Consider the following 23,808-nt stretch of genomic DNA (forward strand, 5'->3'; position numbering starts at 1 on the left):
CTTCAGCATTTCCTGCCCTCCGTGCCTTGGGAGCTTAGGGAGATTCAAACAGCGGCTTTTTCCCTGCCACCAGTAAGGTGCGGCTCATCTGACAGCTGCCAGGCGAGATCTGATCCTCTCCTTCCTCTCCCTCAATTTTCCGAACATCACACTCTCCAATGGCAAAACTTCCGTTTTTCAAAATCCCGTCAAAATATTTAATTTTTATTTCCAGTCGGGGAAGGTCCTGCCTGGGATGGAAATGGCTGAAAGAAGAGGAAACAAAAATGCCAAAACCAGATGCTGCCACATGAGTGAAAGCAGGGAAAGCCTCGGGATGTCCAAGGTTTGTTTTACTGTCACGTCTGAAGCCTCTGCTGATGGCCAGTGCCACCCTTATTTCCCCCGAGGCACCCACAGGGCCGCCAGGATGTTGCCACAATTGTATCTTTGGGCCCCCATCCCCTCACAGCATTAAATGGCTCCATCCTGGGCACTTCTTACAGGGGAGCAGCGATTGCACATGAAACTTTAATCACCACTGAGAAACGAGAGAGACCTGTGATAAAAAACCATTTTTTAAAGAATAAGACCAACAATTTCTCCACAGCAGTTGAGCAGCTTCAATATGCATATGACACAGCATCTAATTCCATCTCCAGATTTGATCTTGGCAAAAGGAAGAGTCACCTGCCCCCAGCATACATATTTAGTACACAAAACAATGTCAAGAAACCCACTTTTAATAAATATCTGCAGTTCTCACGCCTATAGACAAGTACTTTACAGCGCTGTGCCGGGGAGAGCCCGGCCGGCTGGGCTGGGACAAGGTGGGGGTGGACATAAATTAATTATTGCAGTCAGATGCGCCGTGGGCAGGGAGGTTTGGAGCTGATCCACGTTGGAAATACAACAATCTCTCACACCTCAAAATCCATCCTGAAACTGCTTTCAACACCAGCCCTTGGAATGCTCATAGGGCAGAACTTGATGGCCGGCACCTGGCCCTGGAACAATACAGGAAAACAGTTGTGGGACAGCACAAAACTCTTACAACAATGCTGCTTTCCTGCATTCGCCCAACAGCTGCAGCGGTGCTCGTGCAACGACGTCTGTTCCCAGGCAGACCCGAGTCCGGTCTGCGGCAGGCGCCTCACGAGCGTCCGTGCCTGCTCCTGCCTGCAGTGGGGCATCTCCTGCCACGGGGGTGTTCAGAGCCCGGAACCACAGGGCTGCTGAGGTCAGGGCTGACTTCTGTGCCCTCAGCGACTCCCACTCGCTGCCAGGAAGGTTCCTTTAGTGTTTCCTCTGCGTGTCCCAGCCGGCCAGGGAAGGAGGGGTGGGAGGAGGCCGGGAGCACCAGAAAGTGAACCAGCACTTCTTGTCCTTTGTATTTACAGGGGCGACCCGTGCCCTGCAGTGCCCTGCCCGGGGCACGCTCTGCAGAGTCCAGAGGTCGAGGAGTCGCACACGGAGCACCAGCAGCCCCTTTCCACGGCTGTCCTGCGCAGGCCTTCCTGCTCATCGCTCCACAGGGGCGGCCCTCGGAGGCCATCGCTTACCTGCGCGCCCCTCGCCCTTCCCGGAGGTCCTGGCTGGCGCGGGAGCCCCCGCCGGCACCGGAGGCAGAGCCGCGGCCGGCGCCGGGGCACGACCGGAGCTGGGGCTGCTGCTGTTGGCGGGGGGCTGCGGCAGGAGAGCCGGCGGCCGGGAACTCTTGCCGGCCACGGGAGCTCTCCAGGGCGGAACGGCGGCACCTCGGGGCTCGGGGCTGGACGGGGGCGTGCGCCGCTCCGCCTGCTGCGCTTCCCAAGGCGGCCGGCTTGGAGAGCTGCTCCCGGGCAGGAGCTGCGCCCGGGCGGGCACCGCGGGCGTGGGCACCGCCGGCGCCCTGGGCGGGCTGCCCCGATCCAGCGCTGCGTCCCGCTCGGTGCCAGCCCCGCCGGGCGCTGGGAAGCTGCTGCTTCGCCGGCTGCACGACTCGCAGCACAGCTTGTGGTAGCCAGGGATGGAGCAGTACCGGGCCAGCACCTCCATCTGGCAGAAGATGGACTTGTCTCCCAGGCAGGGCTCATCTGTAAAACACATGTCCCGGGGATGGGAACCCACTGATGGGCACTTGGGAAACATTGACACGTGGCATTTTTACAGGAGCACAGACAGCAATTCCCGGTGCCAACCTCCCAGAGCTCCCCCGCACACTGGCTGTGTCCTACCCACCCTAATGCCTTCCCTTCAAGCCTGAGAGGACATCATCCATCAGCAGCATTAAAGCCAAGACAAGCTTCCTTCACAGAAACTAAATCCCAAGCAATAGCCCTCAGAGATGCCTTAAAATAAAAAGTTCGAGTAAGATGAAGTTTTGTTCAGATTAGGCTTGCTGTTTTTCAGGAAGCAAATGGATCTGTAGAACCGATGGAAAGCTGTAACAGTGGGTCACACCTGAGGTGCCTTAAAGGCAGGGATTTGCATCCCTTTGCTCAGGAAAAAGAACTTCCAAAGGGTCTTCTGGAAGGTTTGAACCAAAATGAGCTTTCTGCAGGGAAAGATGTCGTCAGCTGGGCTCAGGGGCCGCCTCACCATGGGCTGGAAGCACATCCAGCCGCGCCTTCTCCGGCTTTAAAACATCCACGGGAGCCTGAGCTCAGAGTGGGTGAGAATCAGCTCAGCTCCAAGGAACTCAGTAAAATAACCCACATGGTCACCACTGGGGCTGGGGGACGAGGGCTATAAATAGCAAATCCTATGGAATATAGACATGTCCTTGTCCTGATCCTGCTGAGCTTCCTCAGAAGCCTTGCTGGTTCCTGACAAACCTGGGGTAAAGGGAGCAGCTCTGCCTGGGAATACCCGTGTTCCATGAGGCACTGTGAGGCTATCCCAGCCTCAGCGTGGAATTCTGGGCTAGAGGTACAATTCCTTTTGCCTCACCATAGTGACAGTGACCCTCATTTGGTCCTGTCCTCTCATGGTTCATTTGGGAGCATCCATTTGTGCTGGTTTAGATTCCGTGACTCCACCCACAGTGTGGAGATTTGGGGTTATGCTTCTCCAGTTCCAGCAGGTTGACTGCTTTTCCTACCAGCTCCTGAGCAGTGTCAGGGCCACCACGAGGGAGTTAAAACCCCAATAAACCCCAAGTCCTACGGAATGAATAAACCAGGAAGAAATCCACTGTTGTCATAAAAAGCTTCAAAACCTGTTAAAAATTCTATGAAAACAATGTAGTGCATTCCCAGGAACCTCATTAGTGCTCTTGGTTCCACATTTGTGTATTTTTATTCCCTCACCTGGCAGCTTGCAGAACTTACCTGAGATTTAGAGGTCAAGCAGGGTTTGTTTTGAATTGCCCTTCACCTCTGGCCCCAGCCTGTGCCAACACCATTTGGGCCCATGTGGTTGAACCTTGTGTGAGCACGTGTACAGGACAGACGGCAGCGTGGGGAGCTGTGACACCCTGACACTGCTGGGCTGAGCACGGGAGCAAAGGCTGCCCCCGTGTGTGACCCCTGTGCCAGCACGGCGCTCCCAGGGAGCAATCCCGCCCGCCTGCAGCCATCGCAGGGTTCCCTTACCATCGCAGGGAGCGAGCTTGCAAGGCCTCACCGACTGCGGCCGCTCCCCCTCGCAGCGGTCCCCGGCGCGGCACAGCACCTGCCGGCTCTCCGTGCCCTCCCCGCACGTCACCGAGCACTGCCGGACACAGAGGGCACGGCTCAGGGCACCCTGTGGGCAGCACCCGGCACGAGTTCCCCTGTGCCCGCCGGGGCAATGCCGGCGCTGCCCACCTGGGACCAGGGCCCGGCCTTCCACGGCGCGGGGCAGGCTGCCCGGTTGCAGGGCCGCCGGCTCTCGGGGCGAGCCCCGCTGCAGAACTTGGCGGGGAGCGAGCGGTTGGTGCCGCCCGCCAGGGGCTGCAGGCAGCGCACCGTGCGCAGCTGGTAGCCGGAACTCCCACACGTCTTGGTGCAGTGCTCCCACTCGTCTGCCGCCCAGCTGGGAAGGGAAATGCGGTCAGACACCGCCAACTGTTAACCTCTTTGTCCTGCTGCGGCTGCCTCATCCCTGGAGCCAGCTCATCTAGTGGAAAAATTCCCTCCCCCAATGGCAGGGGGCTGCAAAGAGATGAGCTTTAAGGTGCCTCCCAACCCCATGATTTTATATATAAAAGTACACATATAAATAAATATAAATAAAGTAAATACTATAAATAAAAATAATTATATATACCACAACCACCCAATCAGATTAGTACCCATGCTTACACAGGTACAAACTCCCCTCCACAGTCAGGAACTGCAGGCTGGCAAGCTGTCAGCATGCCCTCAGATTCATCCCATCCGATCTGGCCGGGACTACTCCTGTCTGAAGGAGCAATCCCTGCTCTCACACTCACAGGGGCTCTGTGCACTCCTGCAGGTTGCACATCCTGCGGATGGGCTTTGGCTTTTTGCTGCCTTCGCAGAAGCTTCGATGAACCATCTTGTTGTCGCTCTTCCTGCGGCATCCGTACTTGGTGTACTGGAACCCTGGGAAACACATCAGAGGAATTGGGAGAATCAGGTCCTTGTTAGAATGTTTGGCTTAAATAGGGTTTTCTGGCCTAGTAAATGGGTTTACAGGACAGGTATTTTGGAATTTGCATTCCCTATTATTTGCTTAAGAGCCATGGACAGACCATGAGTACAGGGAATGCTCAGGAGCATCAATGCCTGAGTTTGGGCATCCAAAGTAGCTTTGGGGTCTGAATTTAAACACCAAAAGAAGCCTTTTTCTTCCTAGGCTGCAAGTGTGACACCTGGGAACAATCGCGTACTTCAGGTATTTTAAGCCTGAGCCCTAAAATAACAAACCACTGGTAAAAAGGGAAGCCAGGAATATAAATCATTCCCTCCTCCTTGCCTTTTCTGGCAGTTTGTCCCTTGCTACAGGTGCTCATCAGCGGCTCACCTCCACCGCAGGGCTTGGAGCACTGGGACCAGCTCTTCAAGGCCCACTCGAAGGTGTCCGTGTCCTCCCGCAGCACGTTGTTGCTGTGGATGGTGGGCACCGAATCCTCGTGGATGATGTACCTGTAGGTCAGGCTGGAGCGGGTGTCGTTCTCCCGGGGAATGATCTGGGAATTAGCAAACATAAACCCAGCGCTGGTTCGGATTCCTCTGCTGGGTACAGACACCGAGGCCGGGCTCTGGTGGCCCCTCAGGCTGAGCTCAGCGCGTCACCCACCAGCACCACCACGGCGTCGTGCAGGGGCCCGTCCGTGTGCAGCGTCTCCGTGCTGTCCTCGATGCTGTACTCCCACTGCACGCCCAGATCGATGAAGGAGCGGGACCTGGCCTCCTCCCCTTTGCCATTCAGGATGTAGTGTCCCGTAGCCTGGTTCTTGATTGCTGGGAGGAGGGAGAGCAGAGCCTGTCGTGCCTCCCCCGCACTGGCGGCAATCGGGGTGGCACGGGGAGAGGTATTTCCATCAGATTATGAAAACAACAGACCTTCATCACGTTTTACTTTGCCCTGCGCACACAGGTTAGGGTGTCCCACATGCTAAAATCCATAAGTGATGCTAAAATCTGCAAGTGAAGAGCTGAGGAACAGGAGCCCTGTGGAACTGCCGGGGTTTGGGCTTCCACAGCACACCTCAACAGCCAGGTACAGCGGGGACTGTGATGGTGACGATGACAATGCTTCAATTAGAAGCCAATGCATTAAGAGCTGGGATCACAGAATGCTTTGGATTGGAAAAGACCTTAAAGATCAGCCAGTTCCAAGACCCACTGTTCTTCCGTACAGCTTTTTGCAATGTACCATAGGAATAATTAAAAGATACTGAATTAGACTCACCCTGGAAGTTCCCATGTTCATGTGAGTTATCACAATCCTTGGTTAGTACACGTGCAAACTGGGGCCAGTTTAACATTTTGGAGAATTCAAATGAGCAGATGTTTGTCTGCTGAGCTGTAGGACTGCAGGACTAGGCCCTGACCATGCAATCTGGAAAGCCCACATTTACCCAACCCCTTCACTGGATTCTCTCATCCCTCAGATTCTCTGGCCTGAGTCCCCTGTGTTTCTTCTCGAACTTGAGCAGAAAAACACTTACCAAGAAAGTGAGGAGAGGCCTCATCTTCTTGGATAAACACATGTCGAGCCCCAGGAGGGATATCAAACATCTTAAGGTACCCTTTGGCAGGTGCAGGGTCAGTGGAGGCAGCAGGGATGGAAAGAGAAAGGAACAGCCATGGTCAGGAGGGCAGGGCATGCCCAGCTCTGCTTGCGGGAGAGGGCACCCAGCAGTCGTGGATAAGCAGGGTGGGACAGGCCCTCCTGGGCTCTTCTCCTCCAGGGAGAGAAGGGACACCAGTTACAGAGGGATTTGCCACTTCCCACATGGGGTCAGTTCAGTATTTATGGCCATGCTGCTCCAAGCAGCATCTATCAACAATTCAGGCACAGAGATGTCTCCTGTGTTCCTCAGCACAAGCACAAGTCTTTCTCACTACTTTCCCAAATCAGTCCTCAGCCAGGTTGTTGGACTGGAACTTACTGACTGCCCTTTCAGATGGACATGTCTGCAGTGAAAGTAAAAAGCTGCTCCCAAATAAAAACGTTCTTAGTTTCAATGTCAATTATTTACCAGTGCAAATCACAGGTAATTAGTGTAAAATTCAGGAAGCACTGCCATTAGGAAGACTATTATCCCTTCTAGGGATCAAGAGCTCCCGAAGTTCTCTGAGTGCATGGCATTTTCATATTCCTGTTATTTTCTTTTAACAACTGCAGATTCAATTAACCAAAATCACTGGATTCTGGGACTACTGGATGTACTGGCAGTCTGTCCTGCTCCTGAAAAAATCCGAGTGAAGGAACAGAAGAGCTGGGAATAGGGAAGATCACAGGCCTGGCTGAGCAGTACCTGTGCCCAACAGCATTTCCAATCTTTTCCTCCATTGCCCTTAGAGCACAGGGAACATCAAGATTTTGCCTGCTTTAGCATTACCTGTGTGTGTCTACAGGATGATAGGAACTGCCATTCCCAGGGATGCCTCTCTCCCTACAAGCCTTGCACTTACCCAGAATGTTTTGAGCCTCCTTTGCCCCAGAAAGGGAAACACTGTGAGCTCCTCTGGGTAAGGGAAAGGCTCCTCTGTTTCTGTTTCTTCCCTTAAACAGAACACCTGGATTTAGTGTCCTGAGAGCTGAGTCTGGCCATTCCACTGACTGGGGGTCACCCAGATGCTCTTTACAAGCAAAACATGTAAATTACATCACAGACAAATGCATTTACAGCAGATTTGGACACATCTGGGCAAGACAACCAGTCCATGGAAGTCAGATAATCCAGGCAGGAGTTTGAGTTGGGCACTTGCAGAAACTGTTTTCTAGAACCTCAAATTCTTTTTGAGCACCTCTGGCTTGCATGTTTCCCTGTAGAAAGAGGTCTATTAGCCTCCTTAATGACCAGGTTACCCAGGCTAGGGAAAATCTATCAGCATTCCCTGAACACCTCCATCACTTCCATATCCATCCACAATCAGGGGCCGATGGACAGCAGCGTGCCCTGAGCAGGCTAAAGATGGGCCTCTTGGGATGGTGTTACACCCAAGGTGTCAACAATGATGGCATTATCTCATGTGTGTGAGTGTCCCACAAAGCCCAGAGGCAGCAGGAGCCCCAGCCAGCTGCAGGCAGCTGCTATTCCTACCCAGCTTCTTGGGAGTGCGGGTGTAGGTCCCCTTCACGGTCCGGCAGTGGGAGTCGTCCCCGCCGCACACCCCGCACTGGTCCTCAGCCTTGCTGGAGCCAATCTCCTTGTCACAGCCCACTTTCTGCACAAAAAAGGGCAAGACTGGACATTAGGAGGGAATTCTGTCCTGTGACAGTGCTAAGGCCGTGGCACAGGTTGCTCAGGGAAGCTGTGGCTGCCCCAGCCCTAGAAGTGCTCAAGGCCAGGTTGGATGGGGCTTGGATCAACCAGGGCTAGTGGAAGGAAATGGCAGTGGGGTGGAACTGATGGGCTTTAGGTTCCCTTTCAGCCCAAACCAGTCTGGCATTCCATGATAAGGCACAATGAGGGGAAGACAAGCAGAGCATTTCCCTGGAACAGGTCTGTGCTGGTCTCTAATTTAATTTCCATCTCAAGGAATCAGAGGAATACAATGCTGCAAACAGGGAATTCAGAGACCTCTGCAAAGCCCCTCTGTGCCCATGAGCTGTCCCCAGAGCAGGTGCCACTCACCACGCACTCCCCACGGACACAGATGCTGTAGGGATCCCTGTAGGAGCAGCGAGTCCCGTCGTGCACCGGCTGCTTCATGGGAGCCACATCCCCCGTTTCCCGGGACTGGCAGTACAGGTGACACCGCTTGGCAGCTGTGGAGCCAGGGAAAACAACAAAGGGCTGCAGGAGGGCAGTGATCCAGGTGTGCTCCCAGCAGCTGTGCCACCGGCAGAGCGAGCAGTGAGAAGGGACAGGTAGGTTTGGGGGTGAGCATGGGGGCAGAGCAGGGGAACGGAACGGTTTGGGAAGGAACGCGTGCGCTGTGGGGAATCTTTGGGGGAAAATGGGCATTTGGGGGGAAAATGGGCATGGTTCCGGCAGAAACCTGGGGATTTTGGGCAAAACTAGTGGTTTCGAGACACAATTCTGCAAATTTGGAGCAAAAATGTCAACTTTAAGGATAAAAGGGCATGTCTGGGGGGAAAATTGGCCATTTGGGGTAAGAAGTATCCATTTTAGGGATAAACAAGCAATTTGAAGTAATAAAGGTGAATTTTAGGGTTAAAGTGGGGGCCTGGGAGGAAATGGGGGATTTTAGGGCAAGACTTGTGATTTTGAGACACAATTCTGCAAATCTGGAGCAAAAATGTCAACTTTAAGGATAAAAGGGCATGTCTGGGGGGAAAATTGGGGCTTTGGCAATAAGAAGGGCAAATTTGGGTCAGAGTAGGGAAAATGCAGGTTAAAATCAGGGATTTAGGGCAAGTCTGCTATTTTTTACATATAATGTGCTGATTTAGGGTCAAAACTGCCAATTTTAGGGATAAATAAGAGAGAAATTGATTTGTTTGATTGGGGCTAAAATGCAAAAACTTGAGTCAGAGCAGGGAATTTGGTATTAAAGTCTGGATTTAAGGCAAAACTATTGATTTTCAGCCATAACAGACAGACAGATGGGGAGGGAACCAACTCATTTGCTTTTCTGGGAGTTGTGGGCCTGCCCCAGAGATATCCAGGCCAAGGGGAACGGCTTCAAACCCTTTCAAGAGTCACTAAAGGCCCAGAGCAGGACGCACGGTCGGGGTGCTCGTAGGGCAGCCAGTGGTGTCGGCTGCCCTGGAACTCGAAGTGGGAATTGCGCTGCTGGCACTGCTGTGCCCTGAAGTCCTCAAAGTGCTTCGGACACTCCTCGGTGCTGCACAGCTGGAACTCAAAATTCACCCCGGCACAATCGTCACCTCCATTGATGGGCCTGGGAGAAGAAAATATTCCAGAGATTTTCATCAGGGAGAAGCAGAAATTGTTCCCTCTGAGGGTGCTGAGGGCCTGGCACAGGCTGCCCCATCCCTGGAAGTGACCAAGGCCAAGCTGGACAGGGCTTGGAGCAACCTGGCACAGCACAAGGTGTCCCTGCCCATGGCAGGAGGAGGAATGGAATGGGCTTTAAGGTCCCTTCCAGGCCAGCCCAGTCTGGGATTCTGTAATTCTATGGAATTCTTGGATTCTCCACAAATGATCCCATTTTGAGGGGCTTGAACAGACTGTCCACCCGAAACCCAAATGCCACCCAAGTGGCCCCTCTGAGGAGGCCCAGGTGGGTGCAGCTCCCACACCTACATTGGGTTGTTGCACTGGCGCGTGCGGAAGCGAACCCCAGTTCCACAGGTCCGTGAGCAGGAGCCAAACTTGGTCCAGGCTCCCCAGTGTCCATCCTGCTTCAGCTGGTTGGTGTTCTTCCACATGCAGTGACCCTTGTAGCACCACTGAGGGAATTGGGGCAGCAAACAGGTGAGAACGGACACAATCCCCAAATCAAATGTATAAGCACTGGACAGCAATATTTTGCTGCTGCCTGGGGCACATTCAGATTGTACAAGTGGCTCTCCTGTGTTTCATAATAAAGGGAATTTGCTACAAAAACCCAGGTATCTGAGTATAATTTCATAATTGAAAATGGACTGGCAGCAGGACACTCACTAATAGGGATATTAAAGGGAAAAATCAGGCACTAATCCTCAGTCTACACAAACATTTGCCACAGGGTGTCTGGACAGTGAGTTCTGAGCAGCCATCCCACAGTAACAGCATCATCTGCTTCCCCAATTCCTAAAGGCACTTGATGGAAACTTTGCAGATGAGACCAGAAAACCTAACAAAGAGGCCACAGAACAGGTTGCACCTCAGCTGGAATCTCTATGTCCAAAATGTGCAAGAGCAAACCTTGCACAGCTCCCAGAACACCCCAGTGGGAAAGCACAGCTTTCCCCAGGAATGCCAGGCAATTCCCCGCTCCCCTCTGTGCCCTTCAGCCCAAATGGAGGAAACTGTTGGTTTCTCCCCAAGACAAGCAGAGTGCCAGACTCACTTTTCCTGGGGCACACTCGGTGCCATCGAGGGGAGGCCCTTTCTTGGTCTTGCAGAAGTAGGGGTTATCGGGGTGGCTGCACCACAGCTGCTTGCACGGATCGAAGGTTCGGAACTGAAAAACACAGAGACACCAAATGCAGAACATGAGATGGCTTGTACTTTTTGGATAATAGTCTTGTATTTTGTTTATAATTTATTTGTATCTGTTATTTTATTTATACTTTTTGGATAAGGATCCAACCCACTCTGTAGATTCCATCTCATACACCCCAATGGGCCTGGCATCTTCAGGGCAGTGATTATTCCTTGCATCCCCCAGCCCTGGGCTAGTGAAAAGAGGAAAGAAGACACCCAGAAGTGGAACAAAAGGAAGATTTTTGGTTTTCCTCTTCTTTCTTGGAACTGCTCTCACCAGTGTGTGCCACATGGACCATGCTGCCACTCATTTTCCCATTACTCCGCAGGACCCAGAGGACTGAGTTTCCCCCATAAATCCCTCTGCTCTTTACAGATCTCTAAATTCTGCATTAACTTCTCTCCAACGATGATGGCACTGCAGCTCTCCCACCAGGCCCCACGCCCTCGCCGAGTCTGGACGTACAGCTGTGCACATCCTGTAGCCCACACCAAAGTCGAAGCGGCACTGCTCATCCATGGAATAGTTGATGCCCGGCAGCTCAGGAAGCTTGGGCCAGTCATGCTCAAAGGGGTCGTCGAGAAGACAGTCATAAGAGCTATGGAAAAAGACACAGAAAAAAATACTGTGAGAAGATGTATACTCTGAATTCCTGCCCTATCCCTGGAACTGTCCAAGGCCAGGCTGGTGGCGCCTGCTTGGAGCAGCCTGGTCTAGTGGAAGGGGTTCTTGCTCATGGCAGGGGCTTTGGAATGAGATGAGCTTTAAGGTCCCTTCCAACCCAAACAGATCTGGGATTCTGTGACAATCTGAGGCCTATTCCAAATCCCACTGGAGTTAGAGGGGTCTTTCACCCTGAGTGGATGGGCTATGGACCGTGTGAGGACACAGCCTTCATGGGTCAGAGCTCTTCTAACAGAGCTTTGAAGGGAAAGAGGGTCTGAAAAGCGAGGGCTCAGAGGCTGGCTGTGCCAGGGAGGCCTTACTGGATGTATCTCCTGAGCTCCTGGCCGCTGCAGCGGGACCAGTGGTAGCGGTGGAAGGCGGCCTGCACCAAGGGGGCCATGACACTGCCCATCGCCGTCTCGTCCCCACATCTGTTCCCTTGCCCGTCGTGCTCCATGCCCAGCCTGCAACAAAGAACTCCCCTCACAGCTACTGCAAAAACTGTAAGGAAACAGCTCTGGAACAGGTACCAAATCTGACCCACCCCCAGCACAGCCAGTTAAGGTGAAGGCAGTGAAGGACACTCCTGCCTGGACCTCCCAGTTCCCTTCCTGACCTTTCCCTCACCCCAGAGAAAACAAGTTCACCCTTCATTCCTTCCCTCACTTGTCTCTCCCTCTCTTCAACCACTACTGCATTCCCAGGGGGTTGGAAATAAAATCAGGAGAGCTTCCACAGAGCCATCAAATCCAACACCCTTGGAGCAAGCAGGAAGTGCAGCACAGCATTTTGGTGTGACCTGATGGTCAAAGTGGTACTTACACGTGCCCAGTCTCATGAGCAACAACAAAGGCTGATGAGAACCCGTCCTCGTGGTTGAGGGTGCAGCTCCGGACCGGGTGGCACATGCCCGTCACAGGAGCATACCCTACAGAGAGACATCAGGGCTGAGTCTTGTGCCCAGCACTTGGATTTTAAATGAGAACCCCCAGAAAACTTCCTCAGGAAAAGCTAACGTTGCTCTAAGGCCAGGGCAGCCTGCCTGGCTCCTCATCCTGACCGCTGCCTGCTCTGACACATGCCAAACTTTGGGAGTTCCTGCCCACTATCACTAGTTCCCTGAGGCCAAAGGATGGATGCAGGCCTCAGAGTGGCTGGGATGTCAATATATGGAAATCTGGGATGAAAGATGCAATAAAATAAAGGGAGTGGAATGCCACGTGCGTTGAGGTTCCCAGTGATCCCTGCACATACAGGAGTTTGAAGAGAGCTAAGAAGTACTTATTTATTTACAACTCTCAAGAAAGAAAATCAATCTGTGGTTGGATATAAATGGCAAGGATTCATGGCAAGGTCTCCTTGCTTTTGAAACCACTTGCAGAATGAATAAGGCAGGGAGCTCACAATGCAATTCCCAATTTTTCCTCTTTTCTGGCAGATGCCAGCCAAGAAACACCGAGCCCAGAGCTCTGCTCTGGGTCAGCTGCATTACCTTGCATACCAGCGGGCCCAAAATCTTGCCTGGTTAAGAAGATGGCATGGTCGTGGTGCTCGGCGTGGCTGGGGTCCGGCTTCTGCTGCTGATAGGCCCAGCGGCACACGTTCTCCAGGCTGCGCGAGGGGTTCCCCCTTTCGATCAGGCTGATGGACTGAGAGAGCCACACCTTACACCCCGCTGCTCCCAGGGCCAGCCTGCTCAGCAGGGTCTGCATTTTCTGCCCGGGGCAGGAGGGGGGAGAAGCGGCTCGCTCACCTTGGCGTACCCCAACATGATCATTCGGACCAGCACGACGTTGATGTGAACGCCCAGGGACTCGTCGTGGTAAATTTCGTTCACCTGAGGGAAAAAAGGGGAAATATTAAAAAGGAAGAAAAACCCACTGATGATACCAAGGGAACTTCCAAGGCCACGGAGATGTTTTTTCAAGTGCCTGTACCACTACAGTCCTCAGAAGAGGATTCAAGTCTCAGATCATTTGCTCAGCGGAAAGCGTAGATTCACTTCCTGTCATCACATACCCCCTCTTCACGTGGAACTTTGGGAAGCACATGTCAGGCCTCCTCTCATGTTTCATGGATCAGAGCTCAGAGAAAAGGGGACTGGGGAAAAGACTTCAAGTACAATCACAGAATCCCAGACTGGTTTGGGCTGGAAGGCATCTTAAAGCTCATCTCATTCCACCCCCCTGCCATGGCCAGGAACCCCTTCCACTAGACCAGGTTGCTCCAAGCTTTGTCCAACCTGGCCTGGAGCACTTCCAGTGCTTCTTGTTTTGAAGAGTATTTTTTTAGGAGCAACTTATACTGCTGCCCTACTTTTTCGAGATCTGTTAGAAATCTGTGGTCACTTCTGTACTAAAAAGAGGCTTTGTGGAAGGGAAGTTAGAAAAACAGAATTATGCAGATGGGCCAGAAGTTGTCCTTCTTGAGGCCCTTCCCTGTGTCTGGGAAGGTGAGAAATGTCCTGGCACCAGAGTGTGAAACATCTGCAGGTCCTCAATGAAGCTCCTCATTCCCCTAAAAACAAAATAAATATTATATTATGGGCAACTGGTGAGAAATAAACACCCCTGTTCAGAGGTTCATTGGTTTGAGCAGGAGTTAGAGGGTTGTTTTATTTTTCAGTCAGGCTAAACAGAACTTCCCCTCAGGGAAAAAGGTCACTGGGACCTGTCCAGACTGTGGGCCCCAGCACGAGGATTTCAGCCCGTGGTTTAAACCTGAAATCCCTGCGGCTGAGAGCAGAGTCAGCAGGGCAGTGGGACACAGAATGAGCACAGAGCTCAGGCGGCCTGTCCTGTGAAGCAATCATCCTAAAGGTCAGGTATTCCTCTCTTATTTTCTCCTCATCAATGAAAGAGCATTGCTCCCACAAAGAGCTGGGCCAGGATAAGTGTTCACAACTTCCCTTGTGCCAGCAGACAACAGGGGAGCTTTCTAGACACTGGAATGACTTCCCTTGAGATGAAAAGGACCCTGGAGTTGACCTTAAATTTCAAGTCTCCAAGATTTCCCCATAGCCCCCATTTTATCCCCTTCTCTGGATGGCTCTGGGCAGGAGGGTGGCAGCTCGCTCTGCCTTCGGCCCCAGCAGATGGAGCCACAGGCATGTGAGAAACCTGGAAGTGGTCTGGGCCATGGATCAGCCCTGCTGCTCACTGAAAAGGTTTCAAAACCATAAGGACAATATTCTGCAGGAATGTGTAATGGAGATTTAATGCTGATGTTCCACGGTGTATGTGGGAAAAAAGGAGATGATTCTCTCAGTGACGTTCTGGAAAACATCATATTGGTTGGGTTAAATTTCACACAGGAATCATTTTTTTCCTCCTAGATTCTAAGTTCTCAAATTTAGAAGCTCTGAAAACCCAAGGAATAATTTTTAAATTATTCCAGGAATAAAAGAGTGTAAAATAGATAACAATCATTCCTACAGCCATAAAATCATTATTAATGGGAATAATTGTGGGAATAATTAGTCCCCCATCCTCATCCTTAAGAGACTGTTTTCATTTCCTGTACAACCTTATGCTGCCACAGTATCTAAGACAGATCTACTGGTATTACCAGAAGGTCTACTCTGTCAGAGAGCCATTGAGGGTTTAGAACTCCTTTTCCTCTAGATATTTATGCTTTAATCAGTTTTTCTCCAGAACTGTGCTGTGACAGAAGCTCAGAATTACTAGAAATGGATTAAGTTTACTTTTTTCCCCTTACTATTTTTCAACTATTTCCTCATTATTGGAAATACCCTCGGAATGTGCCCTAGGAAGGAAACTACTGCGAAAAAGATGAATTAAAGGAACATCTGTAAACCAGAAAACCCTCTCCAGCAGCAGTCAGAACGATCCCATTGCTGCTTTCCCCAAACCTGGCACTCCGACAAGAGCTCCCAGCAGCTCCCAAAGGATACTCACGATGTTCATGAGGGTCAGGAGGTAGTTCTGGACGTGCTCCTTGCCGTGGAATCGGACCACAGAGTCGTCCACGCCCAGCAGCACCTCGATGTTGTGGTCGCCGTCCCCGGCGTGGCGGCGGCGCCGCAGGCTCTCGTTCAGCTGCCGCTCCACGCTCAGCGCCCCGAGGCCGGCCAGGAGGGGCTCTGCAAGGACACGCTGCCCTCAGTGAGCCGCACTCCTGCCCCATCCCTGCCAGCGCTCAGGGAAGGGCTGCACGGGGCCTGAGGGGCTCTGCAAGGACACGCTGCCATCAGTGAGCCGCACTCCTGCCCATCCCTGCCAGCGCTCAGGGAAGGGCTGCACGGGGCCTGAGGGGCTCTGCAAGGACACGCTGCCCTCAGTGAGCCGCACTCCTGCCCATCCCTGCAAGCGCTCCAGGAAGGGCTGCACGGGGCCTGCAGGAACCTGCTCTAGCAGAAGTGTCCCTGCCCCTGGCAGGGGGCTGGAAACGGGTGGTCTTTAAGGTCTCTTCCAACCCAACCCATTCTGTGATTTCACCAACGGAATTCCAGCTCCATTTTGGAAAGCATCCTCCCACAAACCATCCTCGCCTGCAGAGTCACCACTTCTCTGGATAAGATACATCAGGAACCCTGAAAATTTATTCTTGTGGTGTAGGGCTGGGAGAAATCACCAGAAAACCAAGTGAAAAATTCATTCAACCACACGGATCAGTAAATGTCCATGGTTCTTATTCCACACACAAAATCCAAAGCTGTTACTTCCACTTAGGACAGTAAAACAAAACATTGCCAGGGATTTTTGACAGGTAAAACGGCACAGCTGCAGGACACTTGGCTCCTCCCAAATCCGTACCAGTACTCCAGCAATCTCTGAGCAACGAACATCAGTGAGGAACATCTCGTGGTGCACAGTGAGCTGTGTGCTATGGTTGCTGTGTCCCCATGACAGTCAGGAGCACCCCCGTTCCCCCACTCTCCCCAAAAACATACAGGGAGCTCCCTGCCCCACAGACCCAGCTAGAGCAATGCAGTGGATGGAGAGGAGAGAACACTCCTGCTTTGCACTCATGATGCACCGGGGCACTTTCCCCTACAACAGCAAACTTCCAGCCCTTCTCCTCTGGCTGGAATTCATGAATGCCACGGCTGCAAGTCCACAAACCAGCCCTTGCTGTGTCTTCAGGCACTCTCAAGTACGCCAACCCCAGGGCAGCACAACAGTGGGAAAATCATACACCCACTCCAATTCCAAAAACCGCTCCAGCTGGCACAGCTGCCAAGCACAGCATCCAAGGGAAACCCAGCTGGAACACTGTCACATTGTGGTGCCCACGGTGCCAACTTCCCATAGCTTGCAGTGCCCAGCCCACAAAGCACCGTGTCATGGGAGGGGTTTATCTGTTCTGCAGTCCATTTTCCATAATGCAGCCCTTCAGAGCAAGCAGCCAGGCTCAATCCCAGCTTAGAGGAACTGCCCACTTAACAGAACATGTGGGATCCAAGTCCATAGGGCCCAACTGCCCCCCAGCACTGCAAGGCCACCACTAAACCATGTCCCCAAGTGCCACATCTACGCAGCTTTTCATTCCCTCTAGGGATGGAAAACCCATTGCTGCCCTGGGCAGCCTGTGTCAGGGCCAGACAACCCTTTCTGTAAGAAATTTTCCCTCATGTCCAACCTAAACCTTTCCTGGCACATCTTGAGGCATCTCCTCTTGTCTGATCACTTGTTACTTGGGAGAAAGATAACACATGGGGCAACAGTGAAGAAACACACAGAACCAGTCTGGCTGTTTGGGGATTTGAGCTAGACAGACTAATCCATCCTAATCTCATTCTGGAATTAGCTGGTTTGTTACCTCTTCCTTTTTTAATTTGCTAGTCACCTGCACCACTTACATCCCAACCTTACCTGCAGGAGCAGAGCAGGCCATGCTCCTGTGCCATGAGAAATGGCTATTCTGGGTTACAGCAGGTGTTTGTCCTGGAGTGTGACTTTAAAATAATGGAACTACAGCTCTTTCCCTGCCATTGAATAAAGCTGTGATCTGCCCAAATCCCATTTCATCAACACTGTTATCAACCAACCCTGCTAAACCCTCCTAAACCAACCCTTCTGTGCACTTAAAGAGAACCCGCAGCATCACTCACATGGGAGATTCTTATAATCTTATTTTATATTGTAAAATACATGGGCTGAACTCTGTGCTAGTGATAGAACCATTCCTTAAATATGTATGTATATACACTTTCCATCCATCCATCCATCCATCCATCCATCCATCCATCCATCCATCATGTTCCTCCCATATGTTCACTAGCTCCATTGCCTAATTTAGCCTTTTTCTGAATAAAGCAAGGAAAAGTATCTAGGGAAGATCCACACTGTCACTAATTCAAAACGAAACTAATGAGAAATCAGTGTGGAACCCACTGAGATCAATCTAAGTCCCTTTCCAAAGAGTGTTTTAATGTACAAAATGTCCCCAGGGACAGACATGTTCTGCAGCTACTAAAAAATTCTGTTCTGCTATTCCCAAAGTAAGGAAACTAGGCCAGTCCATGCCGTCACCTCCTCCTGAGCCTTATTTTGAAGCGTGCCTTTTGAAAAAGCAGCGAAGAGAAAAAGAATCATTTTGTTCAAACACACATTCCAGGCAGCTCCAACATAACTCCCAGTGATTTTCACACAAAGTGTGCACATGCAACGTTGCTGTGGTGCTGCTGGTACTGCCTGACGGGGAGGGGTCAGCAAGAGAAAGCACCCAGGCTGGCAGGGTGAAGACACGATGACAGGATGTTCTCATCAGGGATGGGCTGCAACTCGTGTGCTCTGATTTATTAGGTCCTTAAAAACAAAACCCTGGCAAGTTACACATTCCCCCTTATCTTTTCTTGAAGAATTGCCTGAAATTGCCTTTTCCTCCAGAAGTGTCAAATGACTTTCTACCACCACCACAACAGTTTTGTGGCATGAAAAGAATGTGTCCTGTCCTAAAGTCCCTGTCCCAGACCTCCTTCCCATGTGGAGCACTGACACTGGGACCTGCAGTCCTGACTCCACGATTTGGGTTCTTAATGCTGTCACTGTCTCTGTAGGAGAGTTTGTTGTTTGCTTAACTGCTGCCAAAACTTCTGCTTGTTTGTTTTTGGGGGCTGAGGGGTGAGTTTGTCTCTGCAGCAACCCCAACTGAGCCAGCTGGCCATAAAAATACACAGCTTTACTTGATGTTTCCCTGTATGTCCAAGGCTATATCCATGAAGTGCTTCCAGAAGCCCCTGCCGAGTGTCTCTCTGGGATATTTCACAATAAATAAATATTATCTATGAACTTTTGATAACACAAAGCCAGCCAGCTCTGCCGCTGCAGAAACACAGTGCAGTTACACAAAAGAGAACGTTGGATTCAACACTTCCCTCAGGGCAGGTGGGAGAAACCACTTGAGCATTTGCAAAAAACCAAACCAGAAAAGCTCAGAATAGCCTGCAAGTCAGTCAGGTTACAAAAAACCCTTCTGACCATCGAGTCCCACTGTTCACACACCACCCTGATGTGGTCCATCACATGAGGAGGAAGTGCTGCTGCACCTGTGAGCCTTGGCATGTGGCAGAGAAGGCTTGGTGCTGGTGTCACCTCTCACAAAGGTGTCTTGGTGTCAGAGGAGGTGTTAGCAGAAGGCAAAGACACTGAAGAATTTACTAATGGAAATAAAAATGCCAGCAACCAGGTTCAGCCACAGGTCCACTTTCCCAACAGTTTCATCACACTAAGGAATGAAGGAAAGGGAGAGAAGAAGTTCTCGTGACTTTACACACAGACCTCCTGAGATGAGTAAGCTTGGAGAATTACCTCTGTTTATGTTCCCCTCCAGTGGGACCTCTGCAGTGACAGCGACTGGCAGAATGACAAACAAACAGGGATTAAAAGAAGGTCTGAATCCCCAGGCTGCAGGATTAGTCACGAAATGCATGAACTCCATGGGCCACAAACACAGACCCCATCTCACTCTGTTCTGACACTTGAAAGAGCAAAGCAAACATCCTGGAGCCTCGACTGCCTCCATGACATGTGTGCTTCTCTGGTACCTGGGCAGCTCCAGCTGCAGGGTGATTCTGGGAAGGATGGAAGATTTCCTGCACTCTGTTCCTTGTGCTGACATCACAGGAAGGCTCTTCCCTTCCACACACCATCAGCAAAAACAGCTCCTAGCCCTCATTTGCACCAGGGCTCGATGCCAGCCCCACACTGAGGGAGCCACGTAGAAATGCATAATCCTCTGTGTATTTGAACTACGCTTAGAGCCAACTCAGGATAAATTTTTCCAATAGAAAAGGCTGGAATTTTACCCTGTAATTTTCTTGTCATCACTTCCCTCCCTGGCATGAAGCTTTCTAGGACTGCAAGGTTATCCTTACCTGGCAGCAAACACACACAGAACAAAGCCAGAACTGAAGGAAACTATAATTAACCAGGCCTGAATTTAGGTCAACTATTAACTGTTCTTTTTCCATCCCATGACCAGAAACAAACAGCAGAGAGGAATGCCAGCCTGTTCCAGAGCTCTCAGTGCTGGAGGACACGCCTGACACAGCCTGCAACAGCTCTGCACTCACCTGATTTGTGGTGAAAGTGCTTTTGGATCCATGGACATTTAGCAGGGGTGGAACTGTTGCTGTGAGGCTCCAACACACAATCAAAAGAAGAGGAGGAAAGCTCAGGATCAAACGAACTTGTCTGGAATGACGCTACTGCCCTCTAATAATCCAAAGCTGAGGGAGGGCACAGGACAAGCAGAGGAGAAGCACAGAGGCTGCTCCCTGCACAGCCCCTTGCCTGGCCAGCACTCACAGCAATCACAGCTCCAGGCTGGCTTAACTCGGCCTCGGGGCTTGCCCGGCCCTGCCCTGCCTCATCTGCTCTGCACCTTATTTTTAGCTGGGCTTTAACCCTAACAGCCAACTCAGCCAGTAGGTAGTTATCCTGGAACTACTATCCATGTCTCCTGGAATTCCTGCTTTCCCAGGAGCAAGACATTCCCCCATTCCTCATTTCTTTAATTAATTGGCTCTCTCTACATATATATAGCAAGAATTGCATCATAATTTTATTTTGGAGGCACAGGTGATTTTGTGGTTAGTTTTGTTTGTGGATTTTTTTAAGAACAGGTTAAAAATATATATTTACTACATGCCATTATTTAAAAAACTTAATTATGGGTAGAGCTGGAGTCTGGCTTTGACCCTAAATTTTGAAGTACAAAAATGTATTAAAAACAGTCTTTTGACAATCCCAGGTCTTTTACCAAGACATTATTACATGGTGTCACTCTTCCTTCACTTTAGCAACTTACACATGTAGCTCAGAGCCTTTAATAGCAGTAAACTGAATTTTTCTCTTTAATCCCAGGAGAACATTCTGTTGGGTAAAGGCCAGGATTTTTTTGGACATTTGAGGAAGACTTGAGCATTTGGGTCTGGCATTTTAGGAGACCTGAGCGACACCTTCTGCTGGTGCTTCCACAGAAACAGATGGCATGGAGAGGCCTGCAGGTCACATATTGGACACAATAAACCAAGCAAAGCTATCCCTTTTTCACTATACACCACATCAAGTTCTTTGATTCAATATCAATGGTGCCCTTCAAACACAGCTGCAATAAAAGGTGAAAAATAAAAAGAAGTCCCAGTTTGCAAAATCATCATCTGTATCAATGTCCGAAAGTATGGAAAAAGCATCTGTAGAGGCTCTGAAATTTGGTTTGCAGATGAGAAAAAGTAAGTCAGCAACAATGAGCAGCCTGGCCCAGTGCTGAGGAGCACACCTGGGGTACCTGGGCTGCTAGAACCAAACCCAGTTTGGGTATGGGAGGGCTTGATTTTACAGCTCAGAGTGGCCAGGCTTTACTCTGAAGAGCATTGAATCCATGACTTTCCAGTCAGACACTCACCCAGGAACACGAGAGAGCTCTGCATTAACAACCTCAAAAGCACTCATGCCTTCATGTACCATTACATCAACCCAAAAATCACTTTTACTTCACAAAGGAGTACTCTTAAAGCATCCTTGGATTCCTAACTGGAATAATGCACTGTAAAAGGACAGAGCAATCCAGAAAGGGGGGTATCCACTACATTCTGAAAGCACAGGTTGCATTCATAATTTATCTGCTAATTCAGAACTTATTCAGAACAAATGCCGGATGGCCTGAGCTGTCTGCGTTTTTGGGCAGCTCCCCTGAGATCCCAACAGGCTTCACAGGCATTCCAGGGTCTAAACTCTCTAAGCAGGTATTTTCAGCACCAGAGCACTACTGTGAGCTTCCAGTGCTGCAGGAAGCTGCTCTGGCAGAGATGCAGTGCCCCAGTGCTCATGAACGAAGTCATTATCCCTCACTCCTTACTCCTTGGCATCTGACCCAGCTTCTGCCAGCTGGCTGAAAGCACAGCAGGGGCCAAGCTTCCTATGTCGCACACCCATGGAATGGTTTGCCTTGGAAGGGAGCTTGAAGCCCATCTCCTTCTGCCTCCTGGCCACAGGCAGAACATCTACTAGAAAAGGCTGTCCAAGCCCCATCCACCCTGGCTTGGACACTTCCAGGGATGGGGCAGCCACAGCTTCCAGGGAAAAGACACTAAGTGAATATTCAGTGGGAAAGACTGGGGCAAATGGGAGCAGTTTCCACAGTGAAGGCCCTAACTACTCCTTGGGTTGCTCATTTCTTTGGGATAAAGGCAGAGCTGTGTTTACATGCAGCTGCTTGTTTTTAAAAGCTGTGTAAGGAATGTGTTCCTAAACATGTGGGACCTTTTGCTGCCACAGGAACCGTGCGAGAGGACACAGCCTGGCTGGTGATCCTCTGCAGGCCCAGCCACAGCCCAGTGCCCACTGCCAGCAGCAATTACCCTCTGATCACCCCTTGATCTGCCCTAAGCCTCCAGGAGTCAGCAAAGCCTGAACACTGTCCAGACACAGCAGCGGGACAGCGGGACACAGCCCGGCTCCCTGAGCAGGGGATTATTCTGAGCAGGGAGCTGGCCTGGCTCACACAGCACACACACACACCATCCTCCGAGCCCCTGGGAATGAGGGATGAAGCTTGGCAGCTGCTGAGGAAGGACTTGGGCAATGCACAATGTGATACTTCACCTAAATACCCCAAATGTGGCGCTGCTGCAGCCCCACAAAGGATGCAAAATCCCTGCGTCGGAGGCCTGCTGCTCTGACCCACGCCAAGGGGAAAGCTCTCCCACCAGCAACCATGCAAGGGGAAATCTCAGCAAGGAATCTCTGCCCTTCTCTAGGACAGGTTTGCTCTCTCCTGCCTGTGGAGAAGCCAAAGAGCCTGTCTGAAGGGCAGAACTGCTGTCCAGCTGGAGAGCAGAGCCACGAGCAGCTGAGTCCGCTAAGCTTTTCCATTGCAGTGATGACCAGCAGCGAAAACACACTGTAAAAATCCAAGGGGAGAACGCCAGTGGGGACAAGGTGGGGCACAGCAACACCCTTTTTGCTACTACAAAAATGCTGAAGGACACTGTGGTGGCAACAGTGGAAAAAGCAAAGAGGCACTTCAAATGTTTCCTTCTGTAAATGGAAGAGACACAAACACGCTTCCCAGTGACTCGCTCCAAGTTCTCACGAACCTCTGAGAGTCAGAGGAGACCACTACCACAACAAATTAGGGACAAGTTAACACTGGGATCTGGGTGCTGGTGCTGCCTTGGCAGCTCTCCCCTGGCCTGTCTGTGTGATGGAGCTTTGGAATCTGGATAATCCATCTAGAGGTCACTGGCTGGAGTGAACATGTCACCTGTTACAATAAAACAGCATCATGGAATTGTTACGGTTGGAAAGGAGCTTTAAGAGTCTCAAGTCCAACCACCCAACACCTGAAGTCTAAAAAGCCAAATGAGAAATGGAGGAGGGAAGAGATGAAGTTCTGTCCAAGTGCCAAAGCCAGGAGCATTGCACATAAAGAAATCAAAGGAGATTTCTGAATTTCCTGGGCCTTAAGCCACTTCTTTCCCCCTCTCACAGAAGGTTCACAGAAGACACAGGACAGGAAGAACAGCTGGGCCTGGTTCCATTCTAAACAGAATGAATGGGTCTAGAAGGCAAAATTATTGTTCAGCACCCTCGGTGTGATTCCCTGGCACGGCCACTGGCACAGGAGGGAACCAAGGATGTGAACACCACAGGCAAGACTCAGCTATCCCATGGCTTCTGCTGACACCAGTGTTTCAAGGAGACAGGAGAATGGAATTCACAGTAATCACTCACATAAAAGGAATAACTGAGTGTGTTTGCAGAGTTTAATTTGCCCATTAACCCTACTCCAGCTGAAATCCTTAATTTTTTAATTAACTTGCACACAAGAACTGACTGAATTAATGATTAAGGAGTAATTTTTTTTTGGAGGAATAAAAACATACATGGAGTGATCATAAACATATTCCAGCTAGCTGTGCTGGGTCAATAAATTCTCATTCTTTGTTGAAAAATAATATTCAGTGACACACAGG

At 50.9% G+C, this 23,808-nt stretch overlaps 1 protein-coding gene across 1 annotated transcript in view; it reads right to left on the reverse strand.

The window, feature by feature from the left end:
- Positions 1-183: 183 nt before the first annotated feature.
- The window catches only part of ADAMTS3 (ADAM metallopeptidase with thrombospondin type 1 motif 3), a 55,317-nt gene continuing 31,692 nt past the window's right edge, over positions 184-23,808 (reverse strand). Inside the window, exons 5-22 of the mRNA XM_074542098.1 lie at positions 15,284-15,468; positions 13,120-13,203; positions 12,859-13,015; positions 12,189-12,294; positions 11,687-11,830; positions 11,166-11,298; positions 10,563-10,676; positions 9,815-9,960; positions 9,274-9,449; positions 8,216-8,349; positions 7,682-7,805; positions 6,080-6,160; positions 5,206-5,369; positions 4,930-5,095; positions 4,376-4,508; positions 3,768-3,975; positions 3,555-3,672; positions 184-2,054 (exon numbers count right to left, since the gene is read on the reverse strand). Coding sequence (XP_074398199.1) covers positions 1,501-2,054; positions 3,555-3,672; positions 3,768-3,975; positions 4,376-4,508; positions 4,930-5,095; positions 5,206-5,369; positions 6,080-6,160; positions 7,682-7,805; positions 8,216-8,349; positions 9,274-9,449; positions 9,815-9,960; positions 10,563-10,676; positions 11,166-11,298; positions 11,687-11,830; positions 12,189-12,294; positions 12,859-13,015; positions 13,120-13,203; positions 15,284-15,468 — 2,927 coding nt within the window. The 3' untranslated portion in view covers positions 184-1,500. The remainder of the gene's footprint in view (positions 2,055-3,554; positions 3,673-3,767; positions 3,976-4,375; positions 4,509-4,929; positions 5,096-5,205; positions 5,370-6,079; positions 6,161-7,681; positions 7,806-8,215; positions 8,350-9,273; positions 9,450-9,814; positions 9,961-10,562; positions 10,677-11,165; positions 11,299-11,686; positions 11,831-12,188; positions 12,295-12,858; positions 13,016-13,119; positions 13,204-15,283; positions 15,469-23,808) is intronic.

Source organism: Zonotrichia albicollis, chromosome 5, assembly GCF_047830755.1.
Source record: "Zonotrichia albicollis isolate bZonAlb1 chromosome 5, bZonAlb1.hap1, whole genome shotgun sequence".
Classification (NCBI taxonomy): Eukaryota; Metazoa; Chordata; class Aves; order Passeriformes; family Passerellidae; genus Zonotrichia; species Zonotrichia albicollis.